Genomic DNA, 20,861 nt, shown 5'->3' on the forward strand with positions numbered 1-20,861 from the left:
TTTTGCTAAATTTTACAACATGTTTAAATATAAACTTGTAATTGGGACCCAATATTTCCACTGTAATCAAGTTTCAAAAAAAAAAAAATCCACTGTAATCACAGCCTGTGAGGCCAAAAAGCCCAATAACAGCTATGGAGCCCATTAACTTGAAGCCCAAATGCTGTAATACAAGAAAATATCAGTAATCAGAAGTTCAGAACCACCGTTGTCTCTCTCTCTCTCTCACCCTCCTGTTGGAGTTCCAAAACGATGTCGTTATGGAAGACGACGGTGCAGCAACCTCTTCTACTACAACAACACTCAATGCCAATGCATTCTTCTTCCTTCATTTCAACGAACACGATGACGATGAATCAGAAGAAGAAGAGTACGAGTAACAGAAGAGCCCTAATTCTATGTTGTTCTGGTTCCAACACGTCGTCGTATTCACCATCTCCGTCGATTTCAACAACAACAACAACCAGTGCTCCGCCAATTATAAAGCGGAGGAAGAGGTATAGGAGGCAGTATCCAGGAGAGAGCATAGGAATCACTGAAGAGATGAGGTTCGTTGCTATGAGACTGCGAAACGTTAAAGGCAAAAAATACACTAAAGATTCACTCGGTGAAGACGAAGAAAAAGACGATAATTTAGCTTCAGATAATGATAATGATAATGATGGTGATGATGGAGTGACGTGGCAGCCCAGCATGGAAGGTTTCCTCAATTATTTGGTTGATAGCAAGATCGTCTTCAACACTGTGGAGCGCATTGTCGATGAATCCAGTCACGTTGCCTGTGAGTGACTGAGTTTAATTTTTATTTTTGTCCTGACAATCTGTGATGCAATTTTTGTTTCAAACGGAAAATGTTTTCTTGAAAATGACTCATTTTCAGGGAAAACATTTTCTTGAAAACTAACTCACTTTTCTTGTGTTTGGTTGTGACCTTGAAAATGAGCTGGAAATCATTTGTGGCTGGTAGTTTATTTATGGTGGTTTCTTAAGCATGTGTAGTTTTGGAAAACGTTATTCGCGCGGAAAACATTTTCCACTTTATTGGGACTGTCCAAACACTGGATAATACAGAAATTGCTACAAAACAAACAGAGCATTAAAGAAATCGCTTTTAGTCCCTAAAAAACTTAAATTGACTAATTTTAGTTCTTAACAAATTTTTTAACTGATCATTTTTAGTCTCTAATGTGTCTAATATAATGATGATGTGTCAGTTTTTAGTTTGTCCACGTCATTAATGCAATAAAATTGCTTATGAGCTAAACTTTAGGAACCAATTGTGTATTTAAGCCCATTGATGAAAAAAAAAAAAATTTGTAGGAAAATGTTGATGCAAGAAAATAAGAGTCGGTGTTTTTTTGAGATTCTAATGTGTGGGATTTTATTATTTTATTGCAGATGCCTATTTTAGAAAAACTGGATTGGAACGATCAGAAGCTCTTGAAAAAGATTTAGAGTGGCTTGGGCAGCAGGGCTTTGTGATTCCTGAACCTAGCGGTCCGGGAATTTCTTATGCCAAGTATTTGGGGGAACTTTCAGAGAAGAGTGCCCCATTGTTCATGTGCCATTTCTACAATATATATTTTTCGCATATAGCAGGAGGTCAAGTGATAGCAAGACAGGTATGCGTGATTTTATATTCTTGTCCATGCTGCTTCAGCAATTTGATGCTGTATCGGTGTGTCATGATTGGAAAATATTTTTTTACAATAATTTATTGAGTATTTGGAAACGATACAACAACAACAATAACAATCAAGCCTTAGCCTCTGGGTGACACTCCAACATGTATTTGTAGATGATTCAAGTTTAAAGTTGAAATGAAGTTGGTTTTTTTATAGACATGGCACAGACACATAGATTCACTTGTGTGTATTTGTGTGATTTCTGTGTTATTTTCATTTTACATTTATCACAAATTTTAAGCAACACTCATTTATTGAGCCCTAAGAACTTTCAATAATTTGGACAATGTATGGTTATTCTTTCACTGCATGTCCCTGGATGGGTTGATGGTTGATGGCTTGTATAAAACTTTTCCCTATTTGGACCCATCAAGAAAAATTAAAGCTCTTCAAATGTTTATATTTCTTTCAAGCATGTGTATCAAACTATCAATACAGCACTTTCTTGTTGATATGTTGTCTTTAGGTTTCTGAGAAGCTCCTAGAAGGAAGGGAGTTGGAGTTCTTCAGATGGGAGGGCAATGTTGCAGAGTTGATAAAAGATGTTCGTGAGAAGCTCAACGTGCTTGGAGAGGTTAATACATGTGCCTGCCATGTCTAATTGATTTGCATTAGTTTGAAGTTGGGAGATCTCTAATACTTATCTGTTGGATGTTTGAAATTCTTTGATGTAGCACTGGTGTCGTGATGAGAAAAACAGATGCCTAAAAGAAGCAACAAAGGCATTTCGTTTCCTGGGGCAGATTGTCCGCTTGATCATTTTATGAAGTCATCTCAAATTACAATTCTGAATGTTTGTCAAGAGGTGAAGCTGCAGTTCTTTTTTGTTTGTTCATTATTAAATTGAACAGATATGCTGAAAATCATTTCAATGACTTTCCTCATGCTCTATTACCTTGAAGCTTTTTTAGTTAGCTTGATCATTTTATTAAGTTTTTTCTTTTTTGATAACTCTGATCCCTTTACTAAGTTATCCTATCAAAAAGTCCTATTGGACTGGATGACTGATGTGCAGGTGGCTGGATCTCAGTTCTTTTCTCCCAAAGTAAAGCAAAGCTTCCTCTGAATGACTCCTGGTATGCTCTGGGTTTTTGAAGTTTCCCTTTTAGTCTTATAGTGTTTTAGTGCCATGTAGACTACTAAGTTCATTCTTTATGATATTCAAGCATACTACCTGATGTTGACCCGTAAGTAAAGTTACAAACCTTTTGAAAATTGTTAACAATATTTTATCTGATGGACTATGGAAAGAAATTTCCTATTGTTTGAAGAACAAACCATGTTATGGGTTGATGATCTATTTTTATTCTAAAATTAAAATTGTATTATGTATTACTATGAGACCTACTACCTGATGTTGACCAGTAAGTTCAGTTACAAGCCTTTTGAAAATTGTTAACAATATTTTATCTGATGGAATATGGAAAGAATTGCCTATTGTTTTGAACTAAACATGTAATGGGTTGATAATCTTATTCTAAAAATAAAATGATATTATCTATTACTAATTGACCTCAATTTTGAAATCCCCTTGAAACAAGGTTGTGTTTTTGCTGGTAACCACTGCGTTTCTGCCACTACACCATTGCTACCTCACACACTTGTTGTAGGTGTTGCAGATGGGATTTTCACCTTGGGCACAACTTCCTTTTGTTCTCTCTCTCTCTCTCTACTAAGAAACATACACACCCCTTTTTGGAGGTGCAATGTGGTTTGGGTTGGTAGTGGTTTGATTCTGGGAAAATTAACAATCAAAACAACCAAATTCAACCCAAAACCAAACGGAATTAGCTATAGAAATGAACCAACCCAAACCAAATATCTTTTTCTGGATTGGCTCAGTTTGGTTCCATGGGTCTCTTTTCTCTTAAAAACAAAATGGACTAGTATATTAAAGAGTAGAAACAGATGTAGAGGACCAAAGAAAAGGGATAGTACACACTATTTGATGATGTATCTGTAATTTTATATTGCAGCAATGTATAATATTAAGATTTGTACGTAATATATATATAGTTCGGGTTGGGTCAGGTAACACAATTCTCTAACTTAGAGAATTGAACCAAACCAACTCAAATCAGTCTTTTTGGTTTGGGTCCTATGGATCGAGTTGTGGCCTTGTCACCAACCACCATTTTCTTATATGGCTGGAGATGTTAATTTTCCCAAAGTCCATTGGCCTCGTTCCTGACATTCTCTTGATATACACTTTCTTTTGCTCTTTTGTTTTCCTCTCGTTTATCATTGTTTGCAATGAGTTTTATAATTTCTATGTTGTTCATTCTTAAGGCTGATGTCCATGTCTCGAGATATTAGTGGCATAGTCATGTGAGAACACTATTTGTACCTGGATTATAACCGTAGAAGCTACCCTCGATCTTAGCCAAAAGGCTGAGGATGGTATAACCCTAGAAGCTAGAAAGGACCAGCAGAGATGCTACACTGGCTGAACTTGGGCGTGACAAAAATCTTATGAGATTTTATTTTTATTTTTATTTTTATTGGGTGTAATTTGCAGTACTGCTATGTTTAGCTCTACATGGGTTGGCTAGTGCTAATATAGTTGTTTATACTTTATGCTGGTGGTGAAATTTGTGTTCAGTAATGTCAATGAAATTTGTATGATTTAATCAAGCAATTAGGTAAACTAAGTGTTGTGCTGCTTTTTCTTTGCAGGGTACAATGTTACATTTACATTTACATTTACATTGTACTGGATTACAATTTTAAACTAAGAGATTAAGGTCAATTTGATTTTGGCCTTTTTTTATTTCATTTAAAATTTTACATTTTCCCCATAAATAAATGTACACAATTGCCTAACTGAACCTTTACATTCATAGCTTGGCTTATTTAAAATCCTAGATGAGCAGCACCGCATGAAAAAGAATGAATTATTGTACAATTGATCATGTGTAGCACTGCTTTACAAAACATTATTTGTTGCTATCATCAGCCCTAGGCAGTGAGTATTTGACCAAGAAATCGGATTTATTATTCTGTTTCACTTCCCCTGGTATCATTAAGGAGATTCAGGACCATGTTTTCGTGGAATAACGAATTTGTCAATAATTCTAACTGTGTTTAACGGCTCTTGATCCGAATCAGCAGCTTTCCATTGGCTGGGATTCTCTCTAAGGTGGCTCAACTGATTTGAATTCGGCCCCTCCCATTTAGGATCCAGCTCCCAATCCTCTGGTACCTAAATGTCAATGATCCAGATCCCATATTCATTAGGTTCAAGGATTTGATACAACAAGTTATAAAAATATGAAAAATTAAAATTAAAAACTTTTTTCCTCCTATAAAAGATAGATGCTCTATTTTTGTTCATGTATATACTAGAGTCCACCATTCAAATTCAAGCACAAAAATAAACATTTTGGCTTTACTAATTTAAATTAATTGCTTGTCTATAAATTTATTTGAATGTTATTTATTTATATATAATTCCACCTGTAAGGGTTAATTTCTTACCTTATCAACTGCAAGGGTGAAAACTTCAAGATCACCATTATGTTTGATTTGAAATCGCGTGAATGCCTTGTAATCAGCAATCCTAAGTGAGGAGAAGGCTTCATCGTAGTGTAAGTTAAACCAATTGATGCAAATGTATAGGTAGCTTCCAAATACAAGGGAAACTGCAGGGGTTGACAAGACCCAGAAATAAAGGAAGATGGAAGCATGATAAATGATTGCACCCCATCGAGAGATAGACTCCATCCCATTCTTGCAAATATTGCTTCGTGTCACAGCCATGAGCTGATTGCACATTACATATGAATATTGTTCAGTAAAGAAGAGGAAGAAGAAGCATGTTTGTGGAGTAACTAAGAAAGAGCATTTCTCACGTAATAAATTGTGAATTTGTGATCAAAGAAACATTACTTTTACATAAGCTTACAACTGATATCATTTTTATTGACATAAATCACAAGAGTAGTGTTTATTTCACATGCACTTGTGTGGTAGTAACACTAAAATCGTAAGTCTAACTCACGATTTCAAAATTGAAAACGTGAATTAACTCATGATTTTATTGTTCTTTTAGACGTGTGTATACACAATAGTGTGTAAAAACTTTTGCTCCAATCACAATATGTTACTTTAGTCATTGAATTATTATTATTATTATTTTTTGGGTCCCTATACCTATTGTTCTCACCTCTGGTAGATCAAATGCAGACATGAGATACTTGATACATGCCGGATAAAGCCCAAAAGTCCATCGTTTTATACTATCTTGAATGGCAATTGGAACTGGGAGGTGCCTATGGAACATAGTTTGGTGCCACCGATATAAAGAGTGATAGCCTGAACAAGAAAAAAAAAATCGTGGTTGAATTTGTTAGCATGTAAGTGTTAGGTCTTATTTTAGTTGTTTCTTTACTATCTTAGATGTACATAAATCAATCAACATATAACAGAAAACATTACCGTACTCTTTCAAACAATTTGAAGCAAGAAAAAATTCATGAAATGTCACATAACAGAAAGGAAAAACTGACCTGAAGTTGCTACAAGTTTATGCCGGACAAAGGTCTCAATACCCAATTCCAGCACCAGCATTAGAATTAGAGCTGCGGCCAGATGAGCAGAAACATGAAGAACTCCAATCATAACCCGTGTCTTACATGACACTTTGGAAGGTACAAATGCAACTGCCAGAATTAGCAATAGCGTAGGACCTCCCAGAGACACATAAGAGAGATCCATCATGTATATAAAAGCATTCCACACTGAGCCAAAGAAACTCCTCGAGAAACCAGAAATTGAATCTTCCTTGAAAATGTGATCAAGCTCACACTGGAGAAGAACATGAAAAAGGAAAAAAATAGTAGTAAAAATCAACTTGATACTGTCTACTAATATAAATTTTCCAATGACTTCCTAATGTTTCCTACGGAGAGATTTAAATCTGAGAGAGAAACCATTATAAATTTGAGTAGTCTACTAGGAGTAGAAAAGAAATTCAACTGTGGGAACATAGAAAAGACCAGCATAAAGTAAATAATGCCACCAATAAAGTCAAACTGCCAATTTTCCTTTCTGAAATTCCAAATATTTCTTAATGCAAGCTGCAAATTAAAAATCAATAAGATGTATTAAGCAAGAAGCAGAAGAAAAATGTTATAAAATGTGAAGTTGGTAATTAATGGAAACGGAAGAACAAAAAATAAAATTTCACTATTACCCTTCTTGAAATTTTATAAGGAGGATAAGCATGTTTGCACTTATAGGAAACTCCATGAGATTCATTGAAATCGCTAAAGACATGGGTGGGATGTGCAAATGCACCACCACAACCATTTACAAGTAGATGTTGGGGATAAATTGGTCCATTCTTTCTTTTTGGCTGAGAATTATCTAACTCATCTGATCTAACAACTGAGTGGCGCATATAGTGATGTATATCACCAGCAATTCGAAGTTTACACTTTTCTTTTAAAATGTTACATATCAGGTCTGAGACATTATTTCCATTTGATTTGTAGTCTGAAGCATCTTTTCGAGAATCACCATTCTCATACCAATCAAGAAGCCAATCTGGTTGGTGTGTCATGATGATTACTGAGTTTGTCCTTCTCACCTTAATTACACAGTTATACACAAGCAAGGTAAAGTCAATTAACATTAAGATCATCCATATAATAATAATACATATTTATATACTTCATGGTATAAAATGCATGTGCATGCATAGGCAATTAATTACTCTCATCCACTAATTTAATGCTATGAGTAAGTAAACGTATGTATGTATGTATGTATATACCATTTTGGTAGCTAATTTAGAGAAGAATTCGAATTGGTAGACATCAATATCACCATCGAGTGCAAGATCAAGACCAAATATCCACCATCCCATAGGGAGTTGCAAGGCAAAATGACTCTTCTTTTGAGGCATGAACCACCCACCCAACCAGCTCCTATGACATATATTTCTCGTAAAGGTGTGAAGTCCATCAAACCAATCTGTCAAGCAAAAACAAAATATTACCACAAAACAGTGACAATCTAGATGCAAGTGTTTTTAAAGGAGTATAAAGAATGTTCTTCTCCAAAACCAAAAAAAAAAAAAGTGATACATGAATGGCAATTTTCATCGAAAATATATAGTAAAAAGATTTCCAATGAATTGAAGATGATCCTAATACTTTTTTTCTATAGGATACTATTAGTGTATCGTGAATATAGTAAAGTGAAACCACATATATTTATCGAGACATCAATTTATATTTTATAAGTTATTTTTGTAATAAAATTAATACTATTTTTTACCTTTATATATAAAAGATATTCCCTCTTTTTTTTTTATTCAAAAAAAGTAATTAAGAAGATGATGAAGCTATATGAAATCTAAGACCAACCATGGTTTCCAGGAATAGCAAAACACCGAGGTCCATTATATGACAATGATTGTCTTCGTTTTTTGGTGCTTTTTTTGTCTTGCTTCTGTTCAGTCATCCCAGGAGGGATTGCAGACTTGTTGACAGCCATACGTTGTTGTTCATAACAGGGAGGCATCTCATCAAGCTTCTTGACACCCATACGTCCCTGTTCATGACAGGGTGGTGGCTGAAGTGCATACTTAAAAGGACGAAAGAGGCGCCTTTCATATGTAAACTCTGAGGGATTGGGATACCTATAATCATAAAAGCAATGATTGTTTCACATAATAGTACCCACACTTTTATAACTGATATCCACATTTCTACCTGATATGAAAGAGTGTTGACATGATGTGAACAAGTATGAATACTCTTGGATGTGAAACAATCAAAATTAAATCCTAAAAGCAAATGTTCAAAATTAAACAACATATGTGACAGCAAGTAATATATAAACATAGTAGTAACACAATTGAAGTAGAATAGTATAGCACTCAACAAAAAGAAGTAGAAAAGTATAGCAAATGAAAATTTAACAACAATCACGTATGTCACCTCAATAATTATTTAAAAAAAAAATAGTAAATTTTTTTGCCTCAAAACAAAAAAATTAGAAGGCTAACTACATAAAGACAATGTCAAATTATCCTGTTATGAATCATAATATGTATTGCCAACTTACGCGAGATCCCCACCAATGAGTAATAAGTCTCCACGTTTTAAGATTCCAGAATTGGTTTTAATATGCGGCTGAGCAAGTAGTCGTGCCACAGTATAAGTTGAGTTCCCACCATCACCGGTGTCAGCTATGAAGTCGAACCATAGTTCTTTTTCTTTACTAAAATGATCATATAAATAATCTCCTTGTTGAATTCCAGCTTGAGCCTCCTTATTTTTTGGCACAACTTGAATTTGATTCATTGCTGCCTAAGATGGAAGGAAGGAGGAGATAAAAGAAGTTACTTAATTATGATCTATATTCAGTTTTTTTTCCCCTAACAAATTTAAAAGAATAATAAGGAATTTATTGTCATATGTAAGAATATAAAAGATGAGATTTTAAATGATGTGTGCTAAGTATACACCTATACCTGCAATATACGCATGTCAAAACGACCTAGGAATACAATTACTGATACCATGAGGTCAAAAACAGTCTTGTATAGATCAGCTGATGTACTGCAACACATAGCCACCACCAGAGCAAAAACAACTGAAGGGGTGTTTGGAAGAGAAAAAAATACTTAAAATTAAATAAATAAAAGATGATAGAAATATACCCTGAATACCAGGGAACCATATCTAAAAAATCAGGCTTCGTTTGCTTATTCTTCTTGTATTTTTCACCTGGTCTGACCATAAGAACATAAGAATTAATTAAGAACAACTCAATACAGCTCATCTCTAGGGTAAGGCATCTCTACGTCCTAATTCATGTCAACTATAAGTTTATAGAAATTATTAAAAACGCTTTGCACGTTAGGAGATCAAGTATATATGGTACTCACTCAAATGACCTCTCTGCTACATAATTGGCAATGTACAGGCCCATAAATGTGATCCAACATGAGTAGATGTGATAGATTTCGTCTGAAGAGCTCACAGGTGATGACTCACTGCTAGTGCTAGCTGACTGAGAAAAGAAAAAAAAGAAAAAAAAAAAAAAAAAAAGAGTATGCATATGATAGAGTAAGTACATAAAAGAACTGAAAAATCCAAAATATACATATAGGATAATACAAGACGACATAAAAAAATTGAAAATGCTATTTGTATTAAGAATTCTTAAAAATTTAGTTTTTACTCTGTTAGGATTTTTAGTTTTGAATATGCGATGTCAAATTTACTAGTAATTTTTTATTTTGTAATTATAATTTGAATTGGGGTAAAGAGGACTAAAGGTTGAAACTTTTGTTCATTGTGAAACAGTGAAGACTATAGTCAACTATAGTCAAGCAAGATCAAGGCTCGATCATGCAAGATAGGACGGTAACTCTCAGTAGACACTTGGTCAACCGAGACCTTATTATGGAAAATCTGAGATTCAAATCACATAGACATGATCTAATCCTTAAGAAACTTAGGAGTAACTGAGAGATCGAATTTGCAGTCAACCGATAAACTTGCAGGCTTGCAGCATCAAGTTATTGTGAAGGAATGCAGTAGGAGCCTGCAGTTGTTAGCAGAAGTGGGGAGCTCGAGTACTTACTCTGACTATGCATCCAGCAGGAAGTCGTGTGAGTATCATTTGTATCGTAACAACCTTCATAGAAGATTTGATGATTTGGGCTTGGCCTGGGAGTGTTTTTACCTATTGGTTTTCACTCTATTTTCATATGTTGAACACTACATGTGTACATGTATTTGAAATATATTTGCTTTAAAGTTTATCTATGATTAAATTTGTATTGGATCTTGACTAAATAAATACTCGGTTTAACTAGCAACTTCTAATATGACTTGCAGACTAGGCAATAAATTTATGTGGCAGCTGCTAAATTCTCATACACATGTATAAATTTCTTATTTTGCTGTATTTCCATTCTTCATAGTTCATAGATCAATTCGTATTTCTCAGTAGTGTAAAACACTTAAAACACTAAAACTAGCTCACTTAGAATAGGTTGCAGCAGTACCTTGGCATAAAGAACGAATATTATCCCTTGATTGCCCCACATGGGAAAAAGTGGAACGTATATTATCCCATCGCTGCCCCACAAGATAACAGCCGGATGATAATAATAGTACCTCGCAGACTCAAACGGAGCAAGCCAAGATGAGCAGACTTTGTCTATCAAATAACTTTGTTCAAGCGGTCTCTCTTTACAGTGACTCAGAAAAGTACAGCAGGCTATGCTTACAACCTTCAAAGCATGGAAAAATTATTCAGAGTTCATTTGCACGGCAAATGAAAAGACCTATAACATGATAGTATATAATAGAGGTACCAAAAGGGTCTTCATCAGGACTTACAGCAGAAAATTGGAGAATGGTCCATATATCTGGCAGCTGTCGAGTCTCATCACATTGAAAAATGTACTGGATGCCCTTAAAAATACAGTGGAAGGCGAGAAGACAGAATATAGAAGAGGCAAAAGTTGTCAAAAATAAAGACACATTCATTCTCATAGACATTGCCACTGAGTGAGAACTGGGAAGATGATACACAGCCGCTACCAAAAGCCAAGATACATACCCGTTCACAGTGGCAGCCAGGAATTTGATGTTAGGAGAGGGGGGGGGGGGGGGGGGGCAAAATTTCTATCTCTCTCAATACACATGGAATAGTATTCGATCCCTTCAAGTGTACATTTCATGATTAGGATATCTATCAGTGTACAACGTGTTATTTTTATTTTTATTTTTTTGAGAAGGACGTGTTATGTTATTTACAAATTTCAACAATGTAATATTAGATATATTTTTTGACTTATATTTAATCTAAGGCATGAAATAGATCTATTGAATGGATAAGATCATTTTTCCTACACAAATACATAAGGAAGAGCATGTACATGTGAAGTCAACTGCCTTTTGCACATGTATATATGCATGTATCAATGAATTATAAATCTATATATGTCCTTCACATTAAAGTATGAACAAAATTATAAGATTGGGAGTAATATTTACCATTTATAAAGATTGGAATAGCTTGGTTTCCCTATCAATGGCTGGGAAAAGAATCGGATCCAAGGCTGTAAAAAGAAATAGAAGAATGCAAACAAACAGACATGTACAGTCCACCACACAATGCTGTTGTCATCCTTAAGAGTCTGCATAATGTCGAAGCAGCTAAAAAACACGCAACTCAGTAGTGCAACCAATACGACATGACGTGAAAGCTCAGGTTGGTAAGGGTACGTGTCCTTTAGAAAGCCAAACCTCATCAGGATTTCTCTAACCCTCTCCATCTTCTCGGTTTTGAATTTGAAGGGATTTAGAAAACCAGTACTCTTAACCTTTTCCAACAGATGAGCCATAACCCTCCCCATCATTTTTGAGGGCTTCCTCCAAATTGCTTGTCAGAGCCTTCTCGTAATCTTGCACGATGTAGGTCACGTTACCAGGCAAGCTTTTGAATTCTGTGAGAGGACTACTACAAGTATTGTCATTAAAAAAAAAAAAAACCTCAAAATACTAATAGACTTTTAAGCTTAATGAGCTTACTTTTACCTCAAAATATAATGTATAGTATTTTAAAGTACAGAAAAAAAAAAAAATATATATATATATATATATTTTAAAGTACTATCTTTTAAGGTACAATCATACTTAGCTTTTACTTAATAAATCGTTTCTTCAAATAAATACTTAAAATAATGAGAAAATATAATTTATATCTATTTTTTTTTTCCATTTATATTCACAATTGATTTGAAAATTTCTACATTTGAACATATATAAAGTCAAACAATATACTCATGCACGTTTTAGGAGCCATTTGGTAATGTTGTTCTAGTAATGTTATTTGTATTTTTTGAAAATACGTATAGGTAAAAATGTATGTAAAAATGTGTGTAATGTTGTTTAAAAATTGAAAATATGTGTTTAAACACATATACCAAACGCTTCCTAAGTTTTTTTAAAATATATCTATTTCTCCTACTACCTTTCAATTAAACCTCAACCACAATTTTTAGCTACCTAGAAGCTGCACTATAAACTAGCTTGAAGTTTCAAAGTTGGGGCTTGACCACACTTGGAAGAATTAAACAAAGAGAAGTCCCCTCCTTGCATATGAAGCAAGAGACAGGGTTAGTGTGTGTTTGGATCCACTGAGAAGCTGTTGCGTTTACGTTTACGTTTACGTTTCAGCTTTTTTTTTTTTTTTTTTAACGCTAAAACGCTACTGTTCATCACTGTTATGAACAGTAGCCGCAACTTTTGACCGTGAACAGTATATATGTGGACTGTTCACGGACCCACAAATTATACTTTTCAGTAACTTTTTCATTAAAAATTGGTCCCACGGTACTATTCACACATTTAAAAATTATTTTGCTACAGTGTTTTCAGTTTCAGCAAAATAAGTTTTATCCAAATAGACCCTTAGTATGAGTACCTCCGTCTATAAGTAAGAAGGGGGTATGTGCAAGTGTTTTTGAATGATGTTAGTTATACTTGAGATGGGGTCACACATGTGAAAGCAAACTTGTTCTATATATAAAATGCTTACAATATATAAATGAAATCACACCAACAGGACCCGAAATTTTTGCACGAAACAGCACAAATGCATTGCTTAAATCTGAAAGCAAGCAATACACAGCTTCAAAGATTCAAAAAGAAATTCGTAATATATATATATATATATATATATATGAACTTATCTGACTTGGCCATGTGAGAATATGTCAACGAAAAAAACATAACAATTGCATATTTTAATAACGATTCTGGGATTCCTCAATTAAAAGCTAGAAAGAAAGGAAAAAGCATGCAAGTTCTATGTATCAAAAAGCTCACATTATATAATGAAATCACAATATGGCAGAACAAAACTAGTAAGATCACGCGGGAAACAGTATAGAAGCAGCTTGAATTGTTTGAATCAAAAAGTAACCAATCAGACACAGTTTCAAAAGTTCGAAAGGAAGTTCATGAAATAGAGAGAGTAGTACAAGTACCTGCAGGTAGATCAGCGGCGATCGATAGGAAAGAAAATGAAGAGATCAGTGTTATAGACCGAGGAAACTCTGTATATATATATCTAAAAAACTTAATCCACTTGGGCCTCCATGTGAGAACATTTCAACGAGCTTGAAAAATCAACAATGGAATATTCTACCAGTGTCGCTCTTCTTCACTCCGTACTCTCTACCATTCGCCGAACCTTGGTGGAAGCAACACTTGCCTCCAACCACCGTGGAATTGGCATTTGCTAACAATGGCATATTCTGGTCAAAACCCATATTCCAAGTTTACGGCTTCCTCAAAGATTAAAGACTTACATTTGGATTCGGCTGAAAGCATCTACGTTGGTTTTTTTTTTTTTTTTTTTTTCACACGTTTTAGGGACAAGTTTTACAGTTACAACTACTGTTTATAAACGGTAACCATAATATTTAACTTGTCAAACAATTTTCACCCACATCAGTGGATTCTGTGTATTGTTCAAAGGATCTACAAACTTCACTTTTCAGTAATTTTTTATTAAAAATGGGTCCCACGGTACTATTCATATATTTAAAAATTATTTTGTTATAGTGTTTTTCAGTTTTCAGCTATATCTAAACGGACCCTTAGTTCGGGTCTGGATACATGTCTTGCATCTGGCATTTTGAGTCTTGCGTTTTTTTTTTTTTTTTTTCCACACGTTTCAGGAGACAAATGGTTACTGTTTTGTTTATGTACAGTAGCCGCACTATTTAATTTTTCAACCCTTTTCAGTGTATCAATGAGTTTTGTGCACTGTTTATAAGACCCACAAATCTCACTTTTTAACAACTTTTTTATTAAAAATAAGTCCAACGATACTATTCACACATTTAAAAATTATTTTATTATCATGTTTTTAATTTTTAATTTTTAATTTTAATAAAATAAATTCTATCCAAACCGACCGTTAAAGAGTGCCATGGAATATTGCTCTAAGTTTACAACTTCGTAGTTCGTACACGTCTACGAGTTTACGCGCAAATCATTTTCGGTGACCTATTGACCTTTATTAATTTTTTAGACGTTTGGGAATTTCATTTCATGCTATACAGAACAGAACAGAACAAAACAAGGTTAGGTAGTTGCTAACGGAAAACGACACTCCACGAATGTCTGGTGTAACCTGTTTTCTGAATTTGATGATGACTTTTCAAGATTTAAATTTTAATTGATATATAAAATATTTTAAAAAAAATTATTGAAAAGGAAAAAAATAATTTATTTTTTGACAATTTTTTTATATATCACATTAAAGTGATATTAAATCATTTTTAAAATAGTATGTTGATAAAATAGTATGTTAATAAATACTCTAAAAAAAATAAAATAAAAAATATAAAAAATAAAATAAAAAATAAAAAATATATAAATAAATAAATACTCTAAAGATACTCGTTAATTGGACCTTTACATATATTATTTAATTTTTTTAAATTGATATGAAATTAGATACATAGTAGATTTTATTTAATTTGGAGTAAGAAATGAATCAATTGAGAGTATTTTTTTTATTAAATAAATGTTTAAAATTTTGTTTTGGACCCAATTAAAAAATAAGTACAGATTTGAAAGGGTCCAACATGCAATTATCCTATCTTTTAATTCACGCGAAACCTTGATGACTTGTATTTGTGGACTAGTCACATACATCAATCTAGAATCTAGACGTTCATATATTATTTAATTTTTTTAAATTGATATGAAATTAGATACATAGTAGATTTTATTTAATTTGGAGTAAGAAATGAATCAATTGAGAGTATTTTTTTTATTAAATAAATGTTTAAAATTTTGTTTTGGACCCAATTAAAAAATAAGTACAGATTTGAAAGGGTCCAACATGCAATTATCCTATCTTTTAATTCACGCGAAACCTTGATGACTTGTATTTGTGGACTAGTCACATACATCAATCTAGAATCTAGACGTTCTCTCTCTCTCTCTCTCTCTCTCTCTCTCTCTCTCTCTCTCTCTCTCTCTCTCTCTCTCTCTCTCTCTCTCTCTCTCTCTCTCTCTCTCTCTCTCTCTCTCTCTCTCTCTCTCTCTCTCTCTCTCTGTGTGAAGGAATCGATCTAGACCCTCGATTACATTTTTCATATGACTTCTAGAAGGCAGTTTTAGGAACCAACGTTAATGGGAATAACACTTATTTGAAGTTATTAATATAGTTGTAGTGGTTATATATTCATATTACATTAGAAAGGGAAGGTGGATTAATTAATGAATTTTGGCATTTTGCTTCTTTTTTTATTTTTTTTTTATTTTTATTCATTAACTGAGGCAAAAATATGTCGTAATTATGCCAAAATTGGTTTGTGTATAATTAATAAGTGGGATCCAATAAATTGCACTTTCACTTTAAGGGTATGTTTAGTAAACTGAATAGGAATTACGACAGGAATTGTAATATTTATTACTAGGAATAAAATGTGTTGTATTGTAATAACTAAACATATTTATTAGTTTGGTTGTGAGTTATAACATTAGAATAAAACTTAACATTTATTTTTGGAAATTTCTTACTCATACAATTATATTTCCTTAAAAATTGTTATTTTTAAATTTAAGAAAGATATGTGTTATTTTTTATGATTTTTTATTTTTATAATTGTTAGATGTATATGGAAAGTTTGTTTGCTTGGAAATATATTAAGTTTTGAAATTATTGCACTTACTAAGAAATAGCTAATACAACATTTTAAAGAGGAATAGTTATTCCTCATTTTGAAGAATAGCTATTCATAAGGAATGATTATTCCTTGTAATAAAAACATAATCAAACTAAAGAATAACTAAACCATAAGAATAACTATTACATTACAACACTTATTACAGTCTACCAAACATGCCCTAACTATTGCTGACCTTCCCCAACTACATCATCAATGATCAAACACCTATGGGGAAGTCTTTGTAATTTTATGGTTTTCTTAAATATAATCCATTATTTAATGTTTGTGTACAGTACATTTATTTTTCCTTACTACTAAAAAAAAAAAAAATTTGCCTATTAAATTATACAACAGTGCTATATGTAGGCATATTGAGCTGTTTTAACAATATGAGAGTATAAACAGTATAGGACGATAGATTATTTAACCATACTAGACTTACCAATACATTAAAAATGGACTACCTATAAGTTAAAGCTTGGTCTTATATTCTAGCAGTCCCTCCAAATTTTAATGAATTATTGAAAATTAGCTTGAATTTAGATACAAAATTGTGAAAACAACTTGAACTATATGACTTTGTAGAGATGTCCGCAAGTTGATCAAACAAGGAATAGAGTACCCAAATTTAATTATTAGAACCAAAAAAAAAAAGTGAATAATTAAAATAATTTAAAATGATTAGTTGGAACTTTTATGAATTACTTACTATTTTTGGTAACTGACTTTTAATTAGACTAATAATTCGCTAATTCTTTTGAATTTTCTAAAATATTTTCGGTAGTCAATTTTTAATTAGAGAAGTAATTTAAATTTTTTTAAAACTTAGCACAAATAGAGAGTAGTCACTTGACACGTGCAGATATAGTGTCCAGAAGACTAGAATCCATATTAATCTCTTTCTTAAAAAAAATCCATATTAATCCCTAAATTTAGTCAAATAAAAAAATTTCTTCAACAAAGAGGTACACTTGATGAAAAGGTTGTACTTAGAAAAAAGTGAAAATTAAAGAGTGCATGTTACCAAACGGTGTACCTTGTGTCTAAACGACTTGGAGCATACTTTTGTCTAAATGGCATGCAGTATATATGCATATTTCTTACAAAACACTAAAACGATTTTGTTATGGTTTCTGAATAATGAAATTCATTTAACAAATACAAAGCCTTAGACTTAGAGGCTTTGTATTGTATTTCGACTCTCGTTGTTTTAATTAATGAATGATATCTGATTTCGCTTTCAAAAAACAATAAATAAATAAAGGACCTAGCCCAAAGAGAAATAAGATAAGAGTAATCAGAATAGATGTCACAGCTTATGGGCCAAAATATTCACAAATCCAGGAATCAAAAGAATTTATTCTAGCTTTAAACATCTGAAATGATATTTCTAATTTTCTAATCCATTTGTGATTCTTGATGTGAGAATGCTGAAATAGCAAGCTGAGAATCTCCTTCAAACAAAATATACTTCAGTTCAGGCATGCCTTAGTTACTTCTTCCATTACCAGGAGCATTGCTTTTGCTTCTGTACGCACGTAAATGGTAACCCGAGACTTCCAAGCCCGTCCATGCATCACAAAATCTACCCAATGAATCTCTGCAAATTGTTTCTGAAAACCCCATTCGCTTGATTGTAGCATCCAAGTTCACGTCTTCTTCTCAACCGAAGGGGTTGGCTCTGTCCAAGTTGCTACTTGGGAGAATTACATATGATTAATTCTTCTTGCCATTCTGATAGAATAAATGTTGATACCTTCGAATTAACATCAATTGGTTCCACCATAATTCTCACAACACAACAGATGGCAGAGAAGAAAGTAAACTGTCTTGCTTCATTTTGATCAAGCCCCAAATGCTAGTACAACTGGCTCATTCACAAAGAATTGAATGTGCTGAAATTAATTAACTATCCTGAAGTTGACCAGATTGAATTGCATAAGATAAGGGGCATGTGAAAAGAGGCATTATATTAAGAGTCTGTTTGGCATCAGTTTCAGTTTTTAGCTTTTAGCTTTTATATACAACATTTTAAAACTTCACATTTTCTTACTTTTTCAAAACAATTTAATGTACAAGTATAATTTAGTACATTTTTAGCCAAAAAAAAAAAAAATCAGTAAAAAGCGACATAAACTGTTCCCAAATGGTCATTAAGTATTCATTTGGGAATGGCTTTTTTCTCTCTCTCTCTCTCTCTCTCTGAAAATGTGATAAAATATACTTGTACCTTACAAATATTTGTAAAAGTGAAAAAATATATAAGTCATTTTCCCATTATTTCTTTGAAAAATTACTTGTAAGTTGTAACATGTCTTTTCTATCCAATTGACATGCATGCATAGGGCTTACGGGCTGTAATTGAGTGATGATCAAGTCAAATATTAAAATCTCAGAATTAGTTTATTTAATTTTATTTCAAATGTCCATTTGGTATTGTGTAGTTTTTGATTGTTTGTCTGCTTAATATGGGATAAAAGATATAATTTTTGGTAGTATTCACGCTAAATGTGTGACAAAAAGATAACAATTAATTAGCTTATTTTCTTAGAAGCTAGTTTTGTTAATTTTAAATAATAATTAAAAAAAAAGCCGAAAAGATTTTTGCCAAATGTGGACATCTAAATATAAATTCATCACCAAACTAGTTTATATATTTAGACTTAGTTTTTTTCTTTTAACCAACACAAATTTGTTTAGGAATTACTTGATTAATTTTAACCACAACCAAAATTTCTTTTCCTTCACAAGCTTGTGCTAAATTGCTAATAACTATATTTTAGATTATATTATCTGAATTAATTAAATTAAATTAATTATGAGCATAAAAATCAGATTTATGAACCAAGTTAGCATTTTTAGAAATTGTATACATTTTTATTATGAATGGGTCATTTATATAAAAGAATGATAATTGAACATCTTATCACTTATTTTCAACCATAGACAATCGAATCTCAAGCCTATATATTAGAGGCAGAACTAGAATTTTATGAATGAGGGGGGGGGGGGAATAATAACAAAAATAAAATTGAACCAATTTAATTAATAGTCTCATACAAGAAATATGAAGAGTTTGGGGGGATAACTATATTTCTTTTGAAAGTTTTAGGTAAATTTAAGGAGTAAAAATATAATAGTTGAAAAGTTTGAAGGGGCCCACCATATATTTTTTGAAAAGTTTAGGAAAATTTAGGGGTAATTTTATAAAATTAGAAAAGTTGGGGGGGGGGGGGGAGATGGCCCCCAACCTTCTTAGTGGGTCCACCCCTGCTATATATATATATATATATACACTTTATACTCTTCAAAAGCCTGTTCATTGATAAATTATTATGTTTGAGTTTATTTTGCTTAATAATCGAGTCTAATGTTGTTCTTTTGTTTGATTTGTTTTCTAAGTAAACATAGAAAAACAAATTGCAAAAACACATTTTGAACTTTGTACAAATCAAATTGATCATTTGTTGTTCTAATTTGAAGTTAAAAGTCCATAAGGTTAGGAAAATGGTCAAATTGGTCATTCTACCACACTTTCGTTAGCTAGACTGGATGGAAAGAATAAAAAAAAAATTTAATTTCTTCTGTTTAAAAAAAAAATAATAATAATCTTCTATTTTCTTCCACCAAGCACCCACGCCACCCCAATATTGTCATGACCATGAGCCATGACCCCGCTACTAATTAAGCTATTAGTGTTTGTAGGGGTGACCACACCATAACAATATTGGCACACCCCTTCACACTTGATCTCTCTCTCTCCCCCAGGGGAATGAGTGGTAAGTGGCAACTTTTCAAGCAAGACACTTGGTGAAGCAATGCTACTCTTCAAGAAGAGTTGCTTAGATAACCCTTCATGAATAGGCATGAAGCACTCTATAAAAGGCTAATCCCTCATTTTCACACACAAAAATTCCTTTTTTGCTTTAAAAAAAAAAAAAAAAAAACTTTTCTTTTGGATAACCAGATTTTTTGCTTGTGATTTGCACTTTTACAGGACTCCATATCTGTAGGACCAACTAAACAAAGCCCAAATTAATGTTACAGAGGCAAACCCACCATTCCCCCTGAACTCAAAAGTCAAAACACCTTTTCTTTCTTTTTTTTCTTTTTATTTTTGTTAAGTGGTTATTAATTCAAAAAATCTGGTCAAAATTTAAACGCTTTGCTGTCATAATCAAACAATCAACTATCTAAGATGGAATTGGTAGGCATATAAATTGGGTATGGGCCAGGCTTGTGGGGGTTGATCTTTCGTGTCTTTTTGTAAATTTGTTTATTTTTTATTACTTAAACGTGGTAAAATTGAATACAAACCCAAATTTTTATTTTTATTTTTTTTGATAAGCAAACCCAAATTTTTTGATTCGAAGTAAAATCAAATTGACTGTGACCGACCCCATTTTGGGTCAGGTCAATCCGGTTGACCCTGATTCGACCCATTTAATAAA

At 32.7% G+C, this 20,861-nt stretch overlaps 2 protein-coding genes across 8 annotated transcripts; one reads left to right on the plus strand and one right to left on the minus strand.

The window, feature by feature from the left end:
* The first annotated feature begins 181 nt into the window (after window positions 1-181).
* Window positions 182-4,460, plus strand: LOC115974220 (probable inactive heme oxygenase 2, chloroplastic). Of its 6 annotated transcripts, none has more exons than XR_004087862.1 (6): window positions 182-781; window positions 1,399-1,622; window positions 2,152-2,259; window positions 2,360-2,490; window positions 2,672-2,761; window positions 4,362-4,460. XR_004087862.1 is itself a non-coding variant. In XM_031094463.1 (5 exons), the coding sequence occupies exons 1-4, from the start codon at window positions 253-255 to the stop codon at window positions 2,450-2,452; spliced, it is 954 nt and encodes a 317-aa protein (XP_030950323.1). In that variant the 5' UTR covers window positions 182-252; the 3' UTR covers window positions 2,453-2,490; window positions 2,672-3,594. The 6 variants fall into 6 exon arrangements, 2 of the variants coding, with proteins under 2 accessions (XP_030950323.1, XP_030950324.1); XR_004087865.1 differs by having other exon boundaries at window positions 2,701-2,761; XR_004087861.1 differs by lacking the exon at window positions 4,362-4,460 and adding an exon at window positions 3,975-4,349.
* A 139-nt stretch (window positions 4,461-4,599) lies between these two features.
* LOC115974219 lies at window positions 4,600-12,179 on the minus strand. Of its 2 annotated transcripts, XM_031094462.1 has the most exons (15): window positions 11,711-12,179; window positions 11,051-11,273; window positions 10,714-10,941; window positions 9,586-9,710; window positions 9,358-9,429; window positions 9,169-9,256; window positions 8,760-9,004; window positions 8,057-8,331; window positions 7,462-7,661; window positions 6,880-7,275; window positions 6,666-6,763; window positions 6,194-6,495; window positions 5,851-5,999; window positions 5,163-5,447; window positions 4,600-4,887 (listed from the first exon to the last, which is right to left on the minus strand). In XM_031094462.1, exons 1-15 carry the CDS (start codon window positions 12,073-12,075, stop codon window positions 4,708-4,710), a joined length of 3,231 nt encoding a protein of 1,076 aa, XP_030950322.1. In that variant the 5' UTR covers window positions 12,076-12,179; the 3' UTR covers window positions 4,600-4,707. The 2 variants fall into 2 exon arrangements, with proteins under 2 accessions (XP_030950322.1, XP_030950321.1); XM_031094461.1 differs by lacking the exons at window positions 6,666-6,763; window positions 6,880-7,275 and having other exon boundaries at window positions 6,194-6,491; window positions 11,051-11,125; window positions 11,711-11,758.
* Window positions 12,180-20,861: the final 8,682 nt, after the last annotated feature.

The sequence above is a fragment of the Quercus lobata genome, chromosome 2 (genome assembly GCF_001633185.2).
Source record: "Quercus lobata isolate SW786 chromosome 2, ValleyOak3.0 Primary Assembly, whole genome shotgun sequence".
Taxonomy (NCBI): Eukaryota; Viridiplantae; Streptophyta; class Magnoliopsida; order Fagales; family Fagaceae; genus Quercus; species Quercus lobata.